At 35.1% G+C, this 22,859-nt stretch overlaps 2 protein-coding genes across 4 annotated transcripts; one reads left to right on the forward strand and one right to left on the reverse strand.

The window, feature by feature from the left end:
- The first annotated feature begins 806 nt into the window (after window positions 1-806).
- LOC112771096 (protein PAT1 homolog) lies at window positions 807-7,373 on the forward strand. 2 transcript variants are annotated; one of them, XM_025815711.3, is made up of 6 exons: window positions 807-906; window positions 1,007-1,173; window positions 2,214-2,362; window positions 3,212-3,268; window positions 3,886-3,946; window positions 4,551-7,373. In XM_025815711.3, the coding sequence occupies exons 2-6, from the start codon at window positions 1,083-1,085 to the stop codon at window positions 6,674-6,676; spliced, it is 2,484 nt and encodes an 827-aa protein (XP_025671496.1). In that variant the 5' UTR covers window positions 807-906; window positions 1,007-1,082; the 3' UTR covers window positions 6,677-7,373. The 2 variants fall into 2 exon arrangements, with proteins under 2 accessions (XP_025671496.1, XP_025671495.1); XM_025815710.3 differs by lacking the exon at window positions 807-906 and having other exon boundaries at window positions 913-1,173.
- A 2,964-nt stretch (window positions 7,374-10,337) lies between these two features.
- On the reverse strand, window positions 10,338-16,506 carry LOC112769106 (probable phosphoribosylformylglycinamidine synthase, chloroplastic/mitochondrial). Of its 2 annotated transcripts, none has more exons than XM_025813519.3 (5): window positions 16,239-16,506; window positions 15,769-15,900; window positions 15,618-15,680; window positions 11,067-15,275; window positions 10,338-10,686 (listed from the first exon to the last, which is right to left on the reverse strand). In XM_025813519.3, the coding sequence occupies exons 3-4, from the start codon at window positions 15,657-15,659 to the stop codon at window positions 11,091-11,093; spliced, it is 4,227 nt and encodes a 1,408-aa protein (XP_025669304.1). In that variant the 5' UTR covers window positions 15,660-15,680; window positions 15,769-15,900; window positions 16,239-16,506; the 3' UTR covers window positions 10,338-10,686; window positions 11,067-11,090. The 2 variants fall into 2 exon arrangements, with proteins under 2 accessions (XP_025669304.1, XP_025669305.1); XM_025813520.3 differs by having other exon boundaries at window positions 15,799-15,900; window positions 16,239-16,480.
- Between the last annotated feature and the right edge of the window lie 6,353 nt (window positions 16,507-22,859).

Raw genomic sequence — 22,859 nt, forward strand, 5'->3', positions numbered from 1 at the left:
AATCATACTTCACCGTATCCTGAAGGACCGTGATTGGAGTGCGATAGAAAAACTTCTTAACCCGCTTCGCACCTTCCAGACCAAGTTTCATCAGTACAGATCTAACAAGGTCATCATAGCTCATCGTAGGACTCACGACAATACAGAGAGGATCCTTATCTGTGAACTTCACACCGGAACGAGCTTTCCTCTTAATGGATCCTCTGTGGTGAACCAAAACAACAAAACTCTCCTCACTAGCTATCTTACACCCTCTAATGAGAGCAACTCACGTTTACAACCATATATATACAGCTCTATCTCTCACTAATTCAAACCAACCTGGTTCGAATTATGGTTTGTGTAATTCGAACCAGCCTGGTTCGAATCTTTGGCCAGCTTCTCTCTCCATAATTCGAACTAGCATGGTTCGAATTACGTGCATTGCTAGTTCGAACCAACCTGGTTCGAATTACTTTGATCTCTTTCTTAGTAATTCGAACTGCTCTGGTTCGATTTATTAGTAAAAGGAGTTTGAACCAGGTTGGTTCGAATTATATTAAAATATGGTTTGGCTCATTACTGAAACGATTTTGAATTTGGCTGATATACGTAAATTTCCAACTAGCATTGGCTTATTAGCGTTTTTTGCCCTTTTTTTATCACTTATAAAATATATAATATTTATTAATTGTTTTTGTTATATTTTCAGATATTTTAGAATTATTTTATTAATAATGTCTTTTAAAAAGTTGTGTGTCAGCATTTAAATTTTTAGATAATAAATTGATAGATAATTCTTTAAAATACAACAAATAGGAGTGGAATTAAACAAATAAGTGAAATAACCCACTCCAAAATAAAAAAGAAAAACAAAAACAAACGCCAAACAAAATTCTACGATAAATTTCGATCAATATCTTCTCCGTAGGGTTCCTCTCTCTCTCTCTCTCTCTCTCTCTTCCCGTTTCTCTCTGATCCAAATCGAAGCCATTTTTTGTTCTCATGTACTCGATTCTCAGCGCAGGTCTTCGCCCTTCTTCGTCTTCTCCCAATTCCACTCGTTGAAGTTTCGATCTTTTTGGCAATTTACCCTGCTTTTCATGGTGGATATGGATGTGTTTGGAGCTGGGGGTAATCTTGGAGGAGCTCCTACCACAGAGGATCTTAGGCAATTAGGGGGTGCTTCCTCAGGTTCGCTTCACCTTCTTGGATTCAAATTTCCCCTTTTATTGGTGTTTATTTTGTTCAACTTTTGTTCCTGTAGATCTGGTCCGTTTTAGCCACTAATTTGATTTGAAGTATGGGAAATTTGATGGATGATTTACTACCGTGTTAATGAAATTGGTCTGTTTTGTGCCCTAAAGGTGTTTATTGTGTGTTATATATTCAGTTCACAGAAGCTCAATTATCAGCCATTTAGTTTGGGGTGTTATGGTCTGCAAGGTATAGCTGAACCTGGAGATTGTGGTAGAGTTGAGAGTTCTGTTGATTAATGGCCCTTTGTAGTTAGAATTTACGGGTTGATAGTTCTGCTGATTAATGGTCCTTTGTGGTTAGAAGTTACAAGTTAGTAACGAAAATGTATAGAAGACAGTAACAATTCAGAGTGAAGAGATAAGGTTTGGAGAGCCTTAGCACATATATTCATTCTGTCTTCCCATAGGCTCTTTTTTCTCTCTATAGTTATGGGCTTGCCCTATGGCCATATTTTGCTTAGTAGTTTTTGAAGTCACTGAAGTGTAAGTAAAATATTTTTGTATGTGTCGGGATTGAGGATTAGCATTTGAGCCTTCGTTAATGCGAAGTAGAAGGACAACCTAGTTTGGTTTGTGCGCACATACAAACACAACCATAATCTGGTCAGTCTTGCAAATTTCCTTAAGCATTGGAAGCTTGTTAGAACTGAATAGCAACTGGAAAACAATTTTGATTTTGTTACACACAATTTTTTCTTTTTTACTAAAAAATTATTCACTTTGTTTTCTTTATTAATTTTATGCTATAAGATGAGTTGCCCTTAAGGTCTATATTATGCATATAATATCTGCTCAACAGCTCAAGTAGTGCAATGTTAAGCTACTGTCTATATATGCTGTGAATTTTGGATTTCTTCTGGTTCAAAGTATCTACTAACATCTCTTTACTTTTACTTTTGGATTTTTTATATATTGTTTTCCTGGATTTGAAGAATTTGGAAGAAGTTTTTTGACTCATACTTTTGTGTCGTGCAGAAAATGCAGTATTTGATGCATCACAATATGACTTTTTTGGAAAAGATTTTGTTGAGGAAGTGGAGTTGGGGGGTTTAGAAGATGAAGATGGTGAATTGCCTCCCGTTGGATTTGATGAAGAGGAGGAGATTTTTTTCAATAGAGAAGAGGTTAGGTGTCTGCATATTTATTTCTACATGATGCCATTCATCTTAAAATGACTGTGATCTAGTTTGCATAATTTGTTCCTTAAATAATGTTTTTGGATTTTGTGAGTAGACACTAAACAGTATGTGCAATTTTCCTTTTGCATAACTGGTTGTAATGTTTTTTCTTTTTTCTTTTTCTTTTTCTTTTAACATTGTAAGTGTTATACTTATCTTTTTGCAATTCCTGCTTCTTGTACTTGTTCATAAGTTAATGATGTATCTATTATTGATTTGCTCCTTTTAAATGGTTGTTAGACTTGATATATCAATCCAATTGTTTTGCTATACTTAATGGAGCTAAACTGATACAATGAATTCTCCTGGATGACAAAAAAGCCAAAGGGATGGAATTACAACTTACAAAAGTACATAAGTCTTTGATAAAGCAGGGTTTCATTTGTTTTGCATACTTCTAAATTTTTTGGTCATTGTTTCATTGGTGGTTCTGGAAACCAAGGAAGGAATTTAAATGGAGATCTCCCTCCTTCTTAGCATAAGTGATTTGTTTGTCCTATCTCACTTTCCTTGCACGATTTTATCTCCTTTTTGGTCAGTTCTTGTTGCTCAATGTTGGTAGAAGAAATGTATATACACCCCCCCCCCCCCCCCCGGCGGCCGGGCGGGCGCAATCATGGTCAAAATCTTTCTGGACAATTTTTCTTCGATTTCATAAATATTAGGAAATAACAAGTTCATTAATGGCTGTTCTTTTTCTGACTGAACAGTTACTTAAGCACACCTGAATGGTTGAAAAAGATATTGCTTGGAGGTTTATTCTTTCTGTAATTAACTCTCATTTTTGCATTGCAGGGTGACGATTTAAGATCTACTTCAGAGGTTGATGATCTCACAACAACATTTTCAAAGGTTAGATTATTCAGCATTTGTGCTTCATGTTTATTCTTGATGCAGGACATTTTTTTAGATTAGTTGGCCAAAACATTGGCACTTAACATTTATATCAACCTATTTGGATTGGCCAATTTAGTAAGTAACATAAAGGGAGGAAGAAAAGGAAATCCCAATGCATTGCTATGTTATGATGTATGAATCATCTCTCCTCTCCACAAGGAACAATAGTGACTGGTAATTGTGGAATATGAACTAAGGAGGATGATGTTTTGCTTTAGTTTCAGTAAGAAAGTTTTTGAGAGAGCAAGTTCTATGGGAACAAGGGTATGTAACGTTTAAACAATAGCATGAGTATTATTATTCTACAATTTCACTCCTCCACTGTCACGTTTGATGAATGCAATATCAGAGGAATATGTGGAATGCAGCCAAGGTTTTGTTTCCGTGGTAAATAATGGGTTTCTTTAGAAGAAAGAGTTACACAGGGAAGGTGTTTGAGAACAATGTTAATTGTCTGTTTCTTCACTACAATGCTAATTAGTAGTTGCCTGTCAATAGTGTATATGTTGTTGGCTTATTTTAAATAGCTTTATGTTGATTGACACTGACCTTAGGTTCTTGTCTTATTTCAGTTGAACAAGGATGTTAGTGGGTCAAGTGCTGGACTCATTGGTGAACATGGATCAAGAGAAAGTGAGTTGACGAATTATATAATTTGAAACAAATAGGGGAATGACCAACTATCTAATATTTACGAGGAATGACCAGCTATGGATTTATTATACATATTAAGAGTGACGTGCTCCTTCCTAACCTGTAATTTGTTAAAAGTTCTTGCATCCCTTCCTTCCATACTGACCACCACCACCACAAAACCTCCTTATATTTATAATATATTGCACAAATAGCCCTAAATGCTATATGGCCTGACCCATCTGTTAACTGAGCAATGTATTCTTCAATGTCTCTTGTCAAACGTCTTTCTATTATTCAACATGATATAATTAGAAAAGGAGGGCATATTTATTTGGTGCTGATGAAGTTAAGGTTCATTTCATTGGCTATAACCATTCAAGTCAAAGTTCTTCTATAATAAAATTAAAATTAATCTTATCATGAACACTGCCTTACAAGCACCCCATTAGGTTATGCCATGATTTAATCAGAACAGGTTTGTGTTAATGAAATGTGATTCATGTTGTTGGCTAGATGTATTTGAAAGACCATATTGTCAACTGTATCACTCTTCTTTCCTTAGTTGATCCATTTATGTTAATTTGGGTTTCTTTGTGTCTAGATTCATCTGCTGCTGAACGGGCACATAGGGATGATATTTATAATTGGTATGATCAGCATGATTATGACAGTGAAGGTGGTCAAGATCTCAAAAGATGGTCATCACAACCACATAATTCATTGGCTCTGTTACAAGAGTCTAAGGGCTTGTTGTATAGAACATCCTCATATCCTGATCAGCAGCAACATCAACATTTTTCTAGTGAACCAATTATGGTGCCAAAATCTTCTTTTTCTTCTTATCCTCACTTTGGTGGCATGCAACAACAAGATTCCCCAAATCAGAGCATGGGCCATCTGAATATCCCATTTCATGCTGGTGGGTCTCAGATGCCAATGTCGTCACCTAATCAATCTCATTTGCCTAACTCCCAGATCCCATTGGCTGGCCTTTCCCATGGGTCTCATTTTGGTGGGAATTTGCATCAGTTTCCTAGTGGATCTCCTGTTAATAATCGAATGCCGAATCAATGGCTCAACCAAGGTGAATTATATTCTGGAGATCCTCCCAACATTCTGAACAATTTATTGCAGCAGCAATTACCTCTTCATAATGGATCAATACCTCCTCACTTAGTGACTCAGATGCAGCAGCAGCAGCAGCAACAGCAACAGCAGCAGAGGATGCGTCCCCCTCAGCCTTCAACAGGATATTTACCTGGTTTGCAGTCCCATTTATTTAACCCTAGTATTTCCTCAGGTTTACCCTTTGATCAGATGGCTGGGCTAATGGAACTAAGGGATCAAATACCAAAATCAGCTCAAAGAGGTAGACAGAACTTTCGGTTCCCCCCTCAGGGTTTTGATATAAGTAACATGAAGAGTAATATCGGATGGCCTCGATTTAGGTCTAAGCATATGTCAACTGAGGAAATTGAGAATATTCTGAGAGTGCAGCTTGCAGCAACTCATAGTAATGATCCATATGTAGATGATTATTACAACCAAGCCTGTCTTGCGAAAAGATCAGCAGGTGCTAAGCTGAGGCATCACTTTTGTCCAAATCAAATAAGGGAACTCCCTCTGCGAGCCTCTACTAATACTGAACAACATGCATTTCTTCAGGTTGATGCTCTAGGAAGGGTTCCTTTCTCATCAATCCGGAGGCCCCGTCCTCTTCTAGAAGTTGATCCTCCAAATTCCTCTCCAGCTGGTGGCAATGAGCAAAATATATCAGAGAAGCCCCTTGAAAAGGAGCCAATGCTTGCAGCAAGGGTCACAATTGAGGATGGTCTTTGTCTTCTTCTTGATGTAGATGATATTGATCGTTTCCTACAGTTTAATCAGCTTCAGGATGGTGGAATTCAGTTAAAACGGAAGCGGCAGAGTCTTCTGGAAGGACTTGCAGCATCACTTCAGTTAGTTGATCCACTGGGAAAGACTGGACATACAGTTGGGCTTGCTGCAAAAGATGACCTTGTGTTTCTCAGGATAGTTTCTCTACCCAAGGGTCGGAAGCTTCTTGCTAAGTATCTTCAGCTGCTTTTTCCAGGTGGTGAGCTAATGCGAATTGTGTGCATGGCAATCTTTCGTCATTTGAGATTCTTATTTGGTGGTCTTCCCTCAGATCCAGTTGCTGCAGAAACTGTAAGTAACCTTGCAAGGGTTGTTTCAAAGTGCATCCGTGAAATGGATCTTGGTGCACTAAGTGCTTGTCTAGCAGCAGTTGTTTGTTCTTCTGAGCAGCCTCCTCTACGTCCACTTGGAAGCCCTGCTGGAGATGGGGCTTCCCTTGTTTTGGTGTCTGTGCTTGAGAAGGCAACTGAACTTCTGACTGATCCTCATGCTGCTAGCCATTATAATATTGCAAATCGTTCCCTTTGGCAGGCTTCATTTGATGAATTCTTTGGCCTTCTGACCAAGTATTGTGTGACCAAATATGACAGTGTCATGCAATCATTGCTTGTTCAAGGTATACCAAATATGGGTGGTATTGGCTCAGATGCTGCCAGAGCTATTAGTAGGGAAATGCCAGTTGAGCTCTTACGGGCCAGTCTACCCCACACTGATGATCGCCAGAAAAAGCTATTGCTTGATTTTGCTCAGCGCTCTATGCCCGTAGTTGGATTCAACAGTAATGGTGGCGGTAATGGCGGCCATGTGAACTCGGAGTCAGTGCTGAGTTGATTATAATCCAGATTCCTGAAGGAGATTGTCTTCGAAGTAAAAAATGGCACCAAATCACATGGGGACAACCTTATGCTTCTAATTATTTCAGAGCAATTTCTGCTGTGGAAGTATCAGGTTCATCTGCCTTGGAAGTCTTGGCCTCTTCTTATGTTTTACTTGTTATATTGCTGATTTGCCATGTAGAATTTTGTGACAAATTTGCAATCAGGCCTATTGTGTATTATGATAAACTTGGCTTGATATGTTCCTCTTGTCTTGTCTTTTTCTTCTGACGGGGGAGCTTCCTGTTACGGGGTTGGTGGTCTTCTAGAGAGCATGTAGTGGGGTAGTATGTGCAGGATTAGGTGTAAGTTTGGATTCCCATGGTCTTTTAATATTATCATACAAAGGCATGGGGATGGTTGTGTCCATACCCCATATCTACCTTTATAGGTAACACATCCAAATTGAAGTGGCAACTGAGGGTGCACCAATTTAACCAGTGAACTAGGTGGTGGCATGACAAGCTTTTCTGAACCGTAGATGATGGGGTTGGTGCGCCTAGGAGGAATAAATTATGGTAAACCTTGTTCCATGGTATTCTGGTTTTCAACTTATATTTTCCTTCCCTTGGACCAGTCGATTGGTGTAGTTTTTGTATCATCACTTGCTTCCCATTAGATTGGACTAATATATTGGTCTATTTTCTTGTCTCCATGTTTGTCTTGGATTACATGTTTAATTTCTATGATTTTTTGGCCATGACCAATACATCAAATTTTGAATCTAATGCAAATGCAGTTTGGAAGATGTTGTGGTCTCTGGAATCTTAACCTTCAGTTAGCTCCAGGGATTTAACTGCCATGATGCCACCATGGGGTTCCTTGTCTAAAATCAACTATTTTCATGCAAACAAATTATTTTTGGGTGGGTGAACGAGTGTTACTCTTTAATTGCCAATATATGGATATGTTTATAGTCACTGTTAAGTTTGTACCCACCTACACTTCTCATGTATATATATCATCATCAATGGAGGTAAAGAGAAGAGTACACAATAAAGCTTTATCCTACTATGTAATAGAAGAGCATATTGTTTATCACACTATGTAAATAGAACATATTGTACAAAAATAATACAGGCATAAAATGGACATGATTATGATTTCTTTTTTTTTGATAGATTATGAAGATTATTATCTCTTTCCATACGAGAAAATTATGTTCTCAATGAGCAGCATTCAGTTTAGGACAAAATGCATATGGACATGACTCTAATTATGACGAGCATAGAATATTGCAAGAATATATAACATCTAATAACCGATCATAACAACTTAGAATGGTCGATGGGATCAACGATCAACATACCATTCATCATGGGATAATGGTTAATGAATGGTATGTGCATAATATATAGATTAGGCGATGGCTTTAAATCTTGAGCAAATTAAGTTAGTGTAGGTGGTTGTGCTCTTAACAAATACAAAAATACATTGTCCGACCTATGATCCATCATCCATCCACTCGTTCGCATTTTAAAAAAAAAAGTGACTTAGTAACAGTTCAATTCACGTGTTATTATATAAAGCGTAAATAATTATTTCTAACCATAAAAGATTCAAATATTAATAAATTTGTCCATAGAAAAAAGAAAAACTAATGCTGTATTCATAAAAGATAGATTTCAGTTCACAAAACTAACTAAAATCTAAAAAGTTATTCAAAATTTTTAAATTACCTTTTCTTACCAAATTTAATTTCGGATAAAGTACTTGAATAAATCAAATGCAGCCAAATATTATCTATATCATCCAAATCAAAATTTGATATGTATATATTCCAAAGAGATTTTTTATGTAAATTGAATTAGACTAATTCGAATTACAAATTCTAGTAGCAATTCGAATTAGGCTACATAGATTTATTAGGAGAAGTTTTAATTTCAACTAAATTAAATTAGGCAATTTAGATTTACACTCCCGCATGTAAATCGAACCAAGTTGGGCATAGTTAGTAAACCACACGGTTTTGAAACTGTCCATAGTAATTCGAACAGGACTGGTTTGAATTAGCCAATAATTTTGTGTCCATAGTAATTCGAATTAGGTGGTTTCGATTTACCCAATGCTAAATCTAACCAGACTAATTCCATTTATATAGGACGAAAGTCTTTATATAAATCTAGCTGTCCTATTTCGATTTACATGCCATTAATTTATTAGAGTGATTTGTAATAATAATAATAATACGTATTTAGGATCACAAAAAATTATTTTCTATAATATTTTTTAAAAAATAATAATAAATATTTATAAAATAATTGAATACGTGCTTACAGTGAAATTACATTGAATATTATATTATTATGGTTTTGTTTTAATTATTTAAATATTAAATTTTATAATTTAACATTTTTATTCTACTTAAATTATCATCATTAAATCATGGACAAAAATAAATATTTAAATATAAAATTGAAATTAATATCCAAAAACTAATAGTAAAGAGTACAACCAGTTAAAAAGAATCCTTATCCATCTCATAACAAAATTTATATTTATCAGATAGAATTATTATTATTTTTATTATAGAGACTGCTGGATGGTGATGTTTACTTCTACGTAAATAGATTCATTTGAATTTTACTATCTCAAATCTATATAGATAATTGAGTATATGTTCAAATAATTCAAATTCCAAATATTTAATATATAAATAATTCAGTATATGTTAAAAAAAGTTGAGTACTAGTGCATTAATTCTAAATCTATTTATAAATCGATATTACCTATTTTGATTTATGTGTAGGTAAAGTTCACCTAATAAATCTATTTAATCTAATTCGATTTACTATTAAAATTTGTAAATCTAATTATCCTAATTCGATTTATATAAAAAACACCTTTAAAAGATACATGTACCATTTTTTACTTTGGGTGATATTAGTAATATTTGCATTCATTTAGTTTATTTAAGTATTTTACCTTTTAATTTCACAACCTCTTTTTCTCTTCCTCTTCCTCTTCTACCACCACATTTACTTTTTGAAAACCACAAGGCTTCTGAAAATAAAGGTTTCATAGAGAGAATTCAGCCACACTTGCCCCACCTACCCCTACTTCTAATCGCAAAACCACAATCCGAACTCACTATTTTCTTTCCCAAATCCTTCAACGAACTAGAATTCAAATAAAATCCTACATGCACTCCAATACTAGCACAAAGTTCACAAAACCGTGGAACCAATAGCCACAACAACCACCCTTGATCATGAAGCAATGAAGATCCAACCTTGCAACATGGAAAACTTTCAGAGTTTCACACACCCAAAAAAAAAGATCGAAGCTCAGGATGGTGGGTGAGTTGATGGAGAATGATGAAACTGAGCTTGTCAAGTTAAAGTTGTTTGTGGTGGTAAGAGAGGAAGAGGAAGAGAAGTTGTAAAATTAAATTTAGCAAAAGAGTAATTTGAAAATTCTAAATAATTTTTTAGATTTTGATTAATTTTGTCAATTGAAATCTATCTTTTATGAAATCTATCTTTTATGAGTACATTGTTAGTTTTGGTTTTTCATAACTAAATTTGTCGATACTTGAATCTTTCGTGGTTAAAAATTATTATTTACTCTAATATAAAAGCATCAAAATTCATCTTATATCAAAGCTGAGTACAAAATTTTAATGAGAAAGTTCCTCTTATGAACATGCTTTATTATTTATAAAAAAACCCCAAAAAAAAAGGGACCACATAGAACGGTATGTTTTCCCCTCCGTAACACCTGTTTGACGATGGGGGCATTTACTAGGTTGTATTACACTCAACACTAGGAACAAAGGCACCTTAAGATGTGTCATAGCTATAAAAGTAATAAAGAGAAACTCCTAAGAATTGAATGGATAGTACGACATTATTATAACCACTATATACTATCCAGGTAAGTTCCCTAATACCATTTGAATTTGTCTTCTTCTAATGTCCATGGTCTTCTTGATTTTTCATCTTTTTTCCATGACTTGTTCTGCAGCTGAAAGAAAGAAAGATATATTTTCAGCAGCTGTGTAACAAAGTAGGATGCAAAAACAAACCAAGGCAATGCTATGAACAAATAAATCCAACTCAAATAAAATGAATGTGAAAGGACTTGGTTAATTATCACCACATCATCACCCTGAATGATGAAAAATCTATCTCAACAACCTTAACCACAAAATTAGTCTATAAATGTCATGAGAGAATTTCCATGGTGATAATCAATTTCAAAGAATTGATTAACACCATCGAATATAACACATTCCATAATAGCTGAGGCAGATTGAAAGTGTTAGCGGATTCTCTGGAAATAAAATCATAGAAATAAAACCTGAAAGAATAGTAAAATCAAATCATAAAAGTGACATTGAAAACCTGAAATCCATAAATATATTCATCTCAGGAACACCAGTCTCTTGCATTCTGGAACATGCGCAACCACGGGCTAGGACCCTTCTTGTCCACATCCCAATGCTTCGGATACCATGGAAACTGCCACATTAAGAAGCAACGCTCTGGATGAGGCATCATAGCAAGATGCCTCCCGTCTGGAGAACAAATAGCAGCTACCCCCAAAGGAGAGCCATTCACATTGAAAGGATATGTCTCTGTTGGATTGCCATCATCATCACAATATCTTATAGGAGCTAAATCTGAATGAACTGTGCGATCCAACATGCCTTTATCCGGGAAATAAGCCCTTCCCTCACCATGAGCAGCCCATACCCCCAATGTACTACCTTCCATACCTTTGAACATTATAGCCGGCGAATCCTTTATTGTCACGCTTGTAAAGCGGCATTCAAACCGTCCTGATTCATTGTGAATGAACCTTGGCTGTGATAGGTCGCCGCCGTTACCAAGAACGCCCCCAACCTGCGGGCCTGGTACCCATCCCAACAATGCCATTAGCTGACAACCATTGCATACACCAAGACTGAAAGTGTCGGGACGGTTGTAAAACTCCTGGAATTGTTTCAAAACGGACTCATTGAATCTAATGGAAGCAGCCCAGCCTTTTGCAGAATCAAGTACGTCTGCGTAGCTAAATCCACCAACAAACACAATCCCACGGAACTCTTGCAAAGAGCTGGCCCCATTAAGAAGGTCAGACATGGTAACATCCCATGGTTCAAAACCAGCAGCATGGAATGCTGCAGCCATTTCTCTGTCTCCGTTGCTCCCTTCTTCTCTAATCACCGCTACTTTAGGTTTAACAGTTGCAGACAAATACTTATCATCAGTGAAGGAAGGCGTAAAGGACAGCTTCCATGAGGGCTCATATCGATGTTTCAGCCCTTCTTTCTCCATTTCTACACAGGCTGCCAGCCTTTGGAATTTCTCTAGCTGGAAGCTGGTTTCTTCCCACATATCCCGAAGGAGGGTAGTTTCTTCTTTCAAACAACTTACCCCATCAACCTTGACTTCTATGGATGGAGCAATAGTAACTTGACCTATGATCTCAGCCGAAACCCCCACTCCATTCAATCTGTTCATTACTATGGACAAATTTTTCTTGCTTACCTCAATAACCAACCCAAGCTCTTCCGCATAAAGTGTTTGGAAAAGGCTCTTACCTCGTGAAGTCAAGTCCAAAGTAAATCCACGATTACCAGCAAATGCCATCTCTAAGGCACAAACTAGCAGCCCACCATCACTGATGTCATGACCAGCAGAGATCAGCTCATCAGTAATAAGGTCTTGCACACCTTCAAAGACCTTTTTAAGGTACGGAACATCATCAAGATCGGGACACTCATCCCCAACTTGATCAAATGCCTGTGCAAGAGCAGATCCGCCTAATCGCCGCTTTCCTTTTGATAAATCAATGTGAAGCAAAACACCATCGTCTTCAAGTTTCAAATCTGGTGTCACTGTTTTTGTAATGTCAGGACAAGTAACATAAACACTAATTACAAGATTTCCAGGAGCCTTGACAACTTCTCCAGCATGAGCTGCCATAGAAAGGCTATCTTTCCCTCCATCAATAGCGATACCAAGTTCAATCATTGCTTCAGACAAAGATATGGCAGCATCATACATGTCAGCTCCTTCTCCATCAAGCTTAGCAGCATACATCCAATTACCACTTGCCTTAACATCAGAAAGGGAAGTGACCTTTGCCCATACAAGATTTGTCAGTGCTTCTCCAACAGCTAATCTTGCCATTGCTTTGGGGTTTAACAACCCTTTGATTGGCTGTTCCCCAATGGCACATGCACCTCCAGTTACACCAGTAAAAGTTTGAGCTGTAACAGCAACATCGGCAAGGGTAATCTGCAAAGGGCCAACTGTTTGCTGCTGGGCCACAAGACCAGTGACACACCTATCAACTTTTGTTGTTAAGAAGCGCTTTGAACAGACAGATGGCAAACTCAATACCCTCTTCAAAGAATCTATTACAGTGGTCCCAGGGGCAATATCAAGTGGTTCCCGCTCATGAACAACCCGATGAAATTCAAAAGATTTCTTTGGCATGTCACCAAGGACTTTCTCCAGTTCAAGATCCACAGCAGGGGGAGGTGGAGGAAGTCCTTCTGATAGACACTTCTGAGTTGCTAAGCTATCCACTAATACAACACGTCCATCGCCACTAATAGTACCAATCACAGCCATTGAAACCTTTTCCCTTTTACAGATAGATTGTAAGAGCTCACGACTTTCAGGCTTCACCAAGATTGCATCTTGCTCCTGATACTCTGCACCCCAGATTTCCAGAACAGACATTGTATGATCACCGACCACAATGGCTCGAACATCTATCTCAGCACCCTTTGGATATATAATTTCCTTTACAACATTGCAGTTACCACCAGCTCCTTGATCGTGAATGCTGATAATTGGATTTTTATCCCCCATCTCAATACAGGCACGGACAAGACGATATAGCTTCTGTGACATCTCAGCATCCCCACGTTGTACAGCATTGAAATCAAGCTCTGCATCATTTTGCCCACTGACCATACTTGAGGCTGCCCCACCTCCCATTCCAATACGATAAGCAGGACCTCCAATCTTCACAACCAACATTCCAATTTCAGGATCTCCCTTTGATATATGATGGTGGTCAATCTGCCCAATTCCTGCACTAAACATGATCGGCTTTAACCATTCCCGCCTATCTCCACTAGGAAGTCTCATTCCAAAAGTTCTACAGAAGCCCTGGATCAAGGGCTCCCCAAATTTGTTCCCATAGTCTGATGCACCATTACTAGCATCAATAAGGATCTGGAGAGGTGATGCCAAATTTGAAGGATATGTAAAAGATGGATCTTCCCACGGAGCATAAAACCCAGGTGTGTTAAGATTCCCAACACAATAACCAGCTGTAGCTGCTTGGACAAAAGACCCCCTACCTGTTGCATGTGTATCTCTAATGCGACCTCCTGCACCTGTTTCTGCACCAGGATAAGGTGCCACTGCACATGGGAAATTATGTGTTTCAGCTGTAAACAAGATATCTAAATCACGTGATATCAAGCTTAATGGGCATGATGAACCAGGTTCAACAGGTCGTAGCTGCTTTACTGGAAAACCCCTGATAGCACTAGAGTTATCCTTGAAGCCAATAACAGAATTATTTGGATTTGCCTGTAAAGTACTTTTCACAATTTGCATAAGAGTCCTATTCATGAGCTGTCCATCAATGAAAATCTTTCCAGTGAAAAACCAGTGCCTGCTATGCTCGCTGTTGGACTGTGCAATGTCAAATAACTCCACATTTGTTGGGTTCCGCTTTATGTCTTCTTTGAAAAGTTTAGTATAGTATTCTAGATCCTGCTCATCAAAGGCTAAACCCATCTTTTGATTAATCTCTTCTAGTGCCTTTCTACCCTTCTCCATAACAGGAATATAACGAATCTCCTCTGGAACAACATTGGTCTCGAAGGATGTTAACTTCTGAGTATAAACACATTCAGTCATCCTGTCATGTACCATAGATGCGAATTCACTGATTTGGTGATCCTGCAATTCACTTGTAGTGTACAACAAGTACCTCCTTGATCGTTCCAAACGGGTAACTTCAGTCAAACCACATGCTTGGCAAATGGCCACTGCATTTGAAGACCATGCTGTCGTAAACGACAACCTCGGGCCAACCTCTATTATAACAGTCAAGCCCTCCTTCCCCCTTTTGTCGAGAAAGCTATCAGTGCCCAGATTCTCAGGCTCAAAAGTTTCTTGGAGAAGCCATTTAAGGACTGAAAGCTTCATGCTTGAAAGTTGTGAAACAAGGCCAATATTATAACATTGCTCTGTCTGCAGATCCACAATCTGATTAGAGATTTTTGTTTGAGCATCCCTGAGAAGTTCAGCAGCTGCATTTTCTTGAATAAATGGGACACGATACAAATGAAAGACTTCAGAGGCAGGCTTCTCAACCAAGCTAGGTTGCTCCTCTACTGAACTTGTCACAGCCCCTGAAACCACAGCTCTAGGGTTTTCCTGTGCTTGGCACCTTAAAGAAGAAGCTCTCCAAGTTGAACCTTGAGCCCGCCTCCTATTCCCAAGTGTACCCCAAAGCAAATGACTCCTTTGATTCTGAGACTTCTTCACCAAAAACAAAGATTGCCTACAGGTACCCTGAAACCAAAACCACCAAGACACAAACCACATTAACACCAATAGCATCACATATGCCAAATTAAATAAGCGTAATTAATTGGTCAATCAGAGACAATATTCAAACTGAAAATTAAAACAAGCTCATGTTTGATCTATTGTTTGATCCAATGGAAATGGAAATCTTCAGTTTGAAACTAAAAATCATGTTAAAATATATCGCAACATGATGTTATCAAAGTTTCTCAAATAAGCTAAAACTGATTATGTAGCTTCTATGTTACTACAGCAAACAAAATGCAGAAAACAAAAGAGCATTGTTATATGATGATGCTTAACCAAAAAGCGGCAGTAAAATCAAACCTGAAGGAATTCAGACACCCCAATATCCTTAACACCCACCATGTCCTTGATCAAGTTAGAAAGCTGTGAACAGGAAATTGAAAAAAGAAAATAAGAAAACCACAAGAAGTGATCATGATTATATTTTCATTCCTCAAGATCAGATATTTACAATATAGCAGCTATAGAGTGAGAAGCTGACTAGTCAATGAAGTGACGTGCCAGCGGCTGGCAAAGAGGGAGAGAGCTACCGCCCGCGGCTGCAGCAGAGAGACCACAACACGTAACTGCCCTGGTCTGAAGCCTGAAAACACCATATCAACAACCGTTATACAGCAGCAAGAACACCACCACATATTTACAGTTAGTTTTTTTTTTTTCGAAAAACAAAAGGTACAAATAAACCATACAGCAGCAACAACACATACTTGCATTATATTCAACAACGTTCATATAATAGTTCAATTCAAAACACGGCCAATAAATATTTGCTCCGCATTGTGTTACATTCACTGGTGCCATCATTCAATAAGCAAGCAATCGATATTTCAACAACTCCAATCACCAAATCAATAAATTAGCAATCACCAATGGCAAAAAACAATAACAATAAAAATAAATTCAGATTAAAAGAAAAAGAACCTGGTGTGCACTTGCTGGAATTGCTGTTTGCTTTGAGGCTGTGGTGTGAGCTATTAGCGACGGAGGGTGGACCTGGTGCCTTCGTCGGCGACGGCGAGTGGTGAGTGGAGGAAGGTAGCAGAGAGGGTGCGGCGTGTGTTAGTGTTTTGAGTGAGACACCAAAACCCTGCTAAGTGATTTTCTCAGGTCTCTTCGAATTATTCAACTGTGAAAATTAAATATTTATAATTTATAATATAAATAAATAATAATAAACAAAAGAGCATTTAATAAACGGATGAGACCAATTGAGCATATTACTACTTTTTCATTATTCACTTATTCGGTTATTCTTTCTCTATCCACCTTTTCATCCTTCAACTTTAACTACGTTATTACCAGCAGCCGTATGATTAGCACGAGTGAGTCGAGCCCATTTATGCACCACTTTAAAATTGGTCGTTAATAGTTAAGCTAAATTTATGAAATAGTGAACTAAATTTGAGTTTAAATCTGAAATTAAATTTATAAATTAAATGAACCAAATTTAAGATTAGATAAGCTCATTTCATTAGTTTATAAATTGGCTCGATTATATATATAATATTAAAAATATAAATTAAATTTATATAAGATAAAATATACATATTTATAATTTAATAAATAATTTTTCATATTTATTAATATTTTTAATTATTTAAAATTTTATAGTCATATTTTATATATAATTTTAATGTAAAACATAAATAAAAAAAATTTAAAATTGATAGATAAATAATATATTAAATAAAATTATATATAAAATATGACTATAAAATTTTAAATAATTAAAAATATTAATATATATGTAAAATTATATTTTATATATATATTAAATTAATACGTATATCTTATCTTATATGAATTTAATCTTTATTTTTAATAATATATATAATCGAGTCAATTTAGGAACTAATGACTATAAAATATGACTATAAACTCATTCCAATCCTAATTAAAATTGCTTTTTTTTTTTAATTTTAAACTGAAATAATCAATATAAAAAATTAATCAACGAATGAATTAGTCACAATAAATTTAAATTCTTATATTTATCTGTTTAACACGTATTTTTGTAACAGAAATACTTTTATAAAATTATTTTGTATTTATTATCTTTATCTTTATATATATAAAGTGAATTTTAGTATACATATGTTTATAATAGTTATAATGATTATGCAAGTATTTTAAAAATTAAAATAATTATATTTTTTATTTTAATAATACCTTTTTAATATTATTTTTAAAATACTAAAGTCGCTATAGTAATTATAATATAGATATATTAAAATGAAATATATATATATATATATATATATATATATATTATTTTTATATCATGTACAATGAAAAAAAAAGATGAAAATGGTTATAATAATAATAATAATACTTTTTATTTAGAGTTGATGGATAATATCACGCTCATTGACCATTGACTTGTATAATAATGGATTTTTTATTTTTAAAAATTAAATAAATGTAATAATTATTAAAATAAATAATTTAAAAAATATTTATCAAAATAAATATCTCTCTTATCTCGTTTATACTGTAAACAAGATAATTTTGCATGCGAGATAAACACGTATTGTATACATCTGTCTTATTTTGTTTACATTATAAATAAGATACATGCAAAATTATCTCGTTTACAGTATAAACAAGATAAAAGAGAGGTATTTATTTTGATAATTATTATATTTATTTAATTTATAAAAATAAAAAATCCGTATAATAATGCTTATAGAACAATTAAAATGAATATTTGGAAGAGAAAATTATGATATCATAATAGATAATATATTGTTTTTTATTATTATTTTTATTTATTTTACGGTCTAAGGGAATAGAACCTTAAATGCAACTATGTTATGATACAATTATCTAATAAGCCAATCTTAGTCAATAAATATTAGACTGGCCAAACAAGCACACTCAAACAAAATACAAAAAATGAGTGACAAAGTGCAATCATAAGAAAAAAAAAAAAACAATTAAAATAAATGATTTCTTTACTCTCACTTCAAATTTTTCTTTTTTTAAGGATTGGTAATACTAATTTTATTTGCGGATATTCAATTTCATATAATTCGTTTAAATAGTATTGATAATCTAATTTGTTGTCACAAATTTAAATAGAGTGTGAGTTTAAGTTTAATCTTACCTAAGCTACCCATACTTCTAATATATTAGTATATTTTATAAAAAAAAATGATATATTTACTGTGAATTGTGAAATCAAACACACTTTTTTTTGTTTTGTATAATTTTTCTAAACCACTAAACTGATCATTTTAATATTGTTTGTGTTATTAATTTTAACATGAACCTGATTACAAATTGATGTTTGTGTCGTTTGTAATTTTAACGTGATGATTTTATTGTTTTAATTTTAATATGAACTTAATCTGGTAGTTTTTATATTATTAGTATGTTTATTAAAGATTGTATGATTAAATTCTTTTTTTAATATTTTTTGTGTGGATAAGGTGGAATAAGATCGAATGTTGGTCTTTAGGGTGTCAATAGAGTTTGGGACGTGGAATTCTAAACTTTAGAGATATTTTCAATTAGTAGATAGAGTTAAAGTTGAGCTTAAATCTTATCCTACTCATTATTAGGGCTGGAAGTGAGTTGAGCTGAGTCGAGTTGAGTCGAGTTAGACCAAATTCAAACTCGACTCACGAAAGTTAAGTTCGGCTCATGACTCAACTCATTAACAATCGAGCCTATTTCTTAAGCTCAAACTTGGTTCACCGAAAGCTCATGAGCCGACTCAAGCTCCCGAGCTGGCTTAAATAACAGGAACATAATCTATAATTCTATATTAATAAATTATAACTTATATATATTAAAAAATATTAATTTTATATATTGTGTATCTATTAATTATGAATTTTTTATTTATGTCCTACATCAAAATCATATAAAAAATAATTATAAAATTTTAAAGAAGAATATTAATATATATAAAATTATATATTACTATTTTATATGTATATATATAATATTAAAAGTACATACTAAATGTATATAGGATATGTGTATTAATAATTTTATATATATATATATATATATATATATATATATATATATAATTGAGCTAACTCACGAGTTAATAAGCTGAATTTATCCAAGTTCAAACTCGACTCATTTAATTTATGAGCTCAATTCCAGGTTCAAGCTCGACTCATCAGCTCACGAGCTGAGCTTATCGAGCTATTAAAAAAGTCGAGTTCGAGCTGGCTTATAAGCTGGCTTGACTCACTTCCAACCCTACCCATTGCCAACCTTATTCCTCTCGCATTCAACCCCCCGCTCACCCTCTCTCACTGTCATCCATGGTTACTATTCGCATATCACTCAACTCATTCACCACAACTCGCCCTCATATAATTTCTTCTTCATAATATGTCATATTCACCGTCTGTGACATATATTTTAGGAGTGATGGATATTAAAATATGGTTTAAAAATTTCTTGCATCAAGATGACAACAAAAAAAAGAAAGAAAAAATAACTATTTGTAATAATAAATTTTACGAACGTTAACAAAAGTACTAATCAAAGAAGAAAACTAATGTTATACCCATAAAAGATGGATTCTGTGTGACAAAAATACTCAAATTTTAAATTTTTGTTAACTTTTTAATAAAATTCTAAAATTATCCGACTTTTTATCTTCAACCTCACCTCCACTACCATCTACTCTTTCCCAAATCTCAAACTTTCACATCCCTTCATTACCACCACATTTATCTTTGGACAAAACCTCGTACTTCTTTCTCAGATGGTCTTTATCAATGACTCTTCCTTCTGCGGCGCTCCTGAAGAGAAGAAAATCCTTTAACCTCCATTTTGGGTACCCTCTCGTGAACGAGATTGAAGATAAGAACAATGCATGTGAAGGCTTTGTATTGTTTCTTGAAGAAGAAGAAGAAGAATTTGTTGCGGTTACTATTGTTGATGATGTCTGGAACTCTTAATGGAGATAGTTATCTACTTCCTTTTTTACCAGAGAAAGCTCTCTCCTCTCTTCTTCACGTTGGTGGTTTTTTTCTCTTCGTCTTCCATGGCGGCGGTTGCAGGATCGAAGCTTTTGCTCTTGCGATATGGAGAAAGCAGTTTGCTACTCGAAGCAATGAGTCTGGATTATAATTCTAAAGGGAGGATCTTTCCATCATCGAAGAGTTCATTGGCAGAAAGGGAAGGTGGTTCGAGGTGGCTGTTGAAATTGAATTGAAATTCTTGTTCATGTTGATGGTGGTTGTGAATAAGAGAAGAAGAAAGTGGAATATTATTGTTGATGAAGGTGGAGATTCTAGTGGGGCTTGTGGGAGCACTGAAAAAGAAGTTGCTGAAACATTGAGAGTTTGAAGGGGCAGTTATGTAAGAGGAGGAACAGTTGCTATCAAAGTTGAATTCTGCCGCCAGGATAGGAGGACGAGCGGTTATGTAATAGAGAAATGTGAAAATTTGATCTTTGGGTAAGAAGAAATATTGGTGGAGTTGAGGTTGAAGATAAAGGATAGTAATAATTTGGGAATTTTATTAAAAAATTAACAAAAAAATTAGGATTTGGATATTTTTGTCACATAAAATTCATCTTTTATGGATATAACATTAGTTTTTTTATTTGATGGATACTTTGGTCAATGTTTATAAAGTTCATTGGTACAAATAGTTATTTAAAAGAAAAATGATGTTTTTTGCTATTTTTTAGTCTATTTGAAATTAAAGGACATGAAAATTTTTAAAATGTTTGGAAGTAAATCAAAGCTCTAGTAAATCAATGGTGTGAAGTAAAGAGGAGAGATGGATATGAATTGGTTACACACGCGAAAAAAAAAAGTAAATAGTTGTGTTCGACATGTATGTTATATAAATTTGAAGGTGATTACTCTCATATCCCAAGATTTGTGAGAGAATTCATATCCCATTTATGTGGATCAATACAATATAAACACGTGGCGTTATTAGTCTCATTCAGCTAATAATTAAACAATTTAAAAAAATTAAAATTTAATGTATTCTAAAAGTGTATTAAATATTATTTATATACAAATATCGATACATATATACCATTAACCATACATGATTAATCATTATTAAATATTTTATTTTATTATAATTTATATAGAACAAAAAAAAATAAAAAATCCTATTTTTCTTTCTCAAACAATACCTTCCTTTCAAAAACTAAACACCCTCACACTCGGAGAAAAACCTCTCCCAGATCTGAACCTTCGCTGGCAGCTCTGCCACCACCGCTCACCAACACTGTCATATCCCTTCCGTCTTTCACGCTTTCATATATCTCTCTCATGTCTTTGGCCTCCGTGATCCATGTTTGCACCTCCCGTGTGTCCGCCTCCTCCACCAGCGCTGTTGCGTCTCATCACAGTCTCTCACGTCCTTTGCCACCGTGACCCCTGTTTGCACCGCCCCTATGTCCGCCTCCTCCACCAGTGTCGTCGCATCTCACCGCTGCTTGTCGTGGCCATTGAGTCATCTGTCACTTCAAAATATTCTCTGAACTTGTTTTGCGCTATTATCTAGACTTGTTTTGCACCCTCTGGTTCAAACCATGAATTGTATTTGGTTGACTCTCTTTTAGTAATTACCAAATCAATTATTAACATGTTCATCACTTTTAGGTTATGGATTAAACTTGTTGCTAGTAATTTGATGTGTCTTCCCTCATTGTAAGATCTTCATCTATCACCACGACTATAGGTTGTTTATTACCCATTATCTCCATGAACATCTTCAACACCAAAACATAGGTTTCACACTTTTCATCGGATAATAAACCGCAACTAATAATGCATGTTTGTCCATGATGATTTGTTCCTGTGAAGACAACCAACGACCTATTGTATTTGTTTTCTGGTATGTCATGTCGAAGGCCAACACATCACCAAAACATTGATAATCAGTTATGTTAAACTCATCAGCTCACACTAAATTATCAAGCTTATCATCTTTCAAAGTAAACTTCTCTTGCAATAGTGGGTTCATCTACCTTAGAAATTAGGTAACTCACTGCTGCATGTGCATCACCATCTTTTATTTTTGTGCGCCTCGATCTATCAAAATGATTGTATAGATCTTTCTTTGTGAATATTGTCCTGTTTGGACCTTCTTTTTGCACCATCATGAACCCTATTATATGACAAGTTCTAACACCATAAAAATACAAACTATTAGCCTGTGCTTTATTAGCGTCGATCATAGTTCAATATGCCAGAACAAATTGGATATACTTAGGTGGGATAAGGTAAGATGTAATCTTTGCTTGACACTTACACGTGTGATTGGCTTATGATCCTTTTTTTAATTCTCCATCTCCAAGTACTTTTTTCTTCATGTAGTCATGTACCTTCTCTATTACAAACTATCCATCGCATATTAATGTTTCCATTGAAATCTTGTTCTTTTCCGTCAAGCCTCGCAATAAAACCGTGTATTTGGTGCACGAAATTGTGATCTCCAGGCTCGAACAAATCCTGGTAATGGCTCCAAAGCTTGGTGCTCTGATCTTAATTCATGATTGTCACAACTTCGATACAACTAACCAGCAAGTGCACTGGGTCGTCC

The sequence above is a fragment of the Arachis hypogaea genome, chromosome 18 (genome assembly GCF_003086295.3).
Source record: "Arachis hypogaea cultivar Tifrunner chromosome 18, arahy.Tifrunner.gnm2.J5K5, whole genome shotgun sequence".
Taxonomy (NCBI): domain Eukaryota; kingdom Viridiplantae; phylum Streptophyta; class Magnoliopsida; order Fabales; family Fabaceae; genus Arachis; species Arachis hypogaea.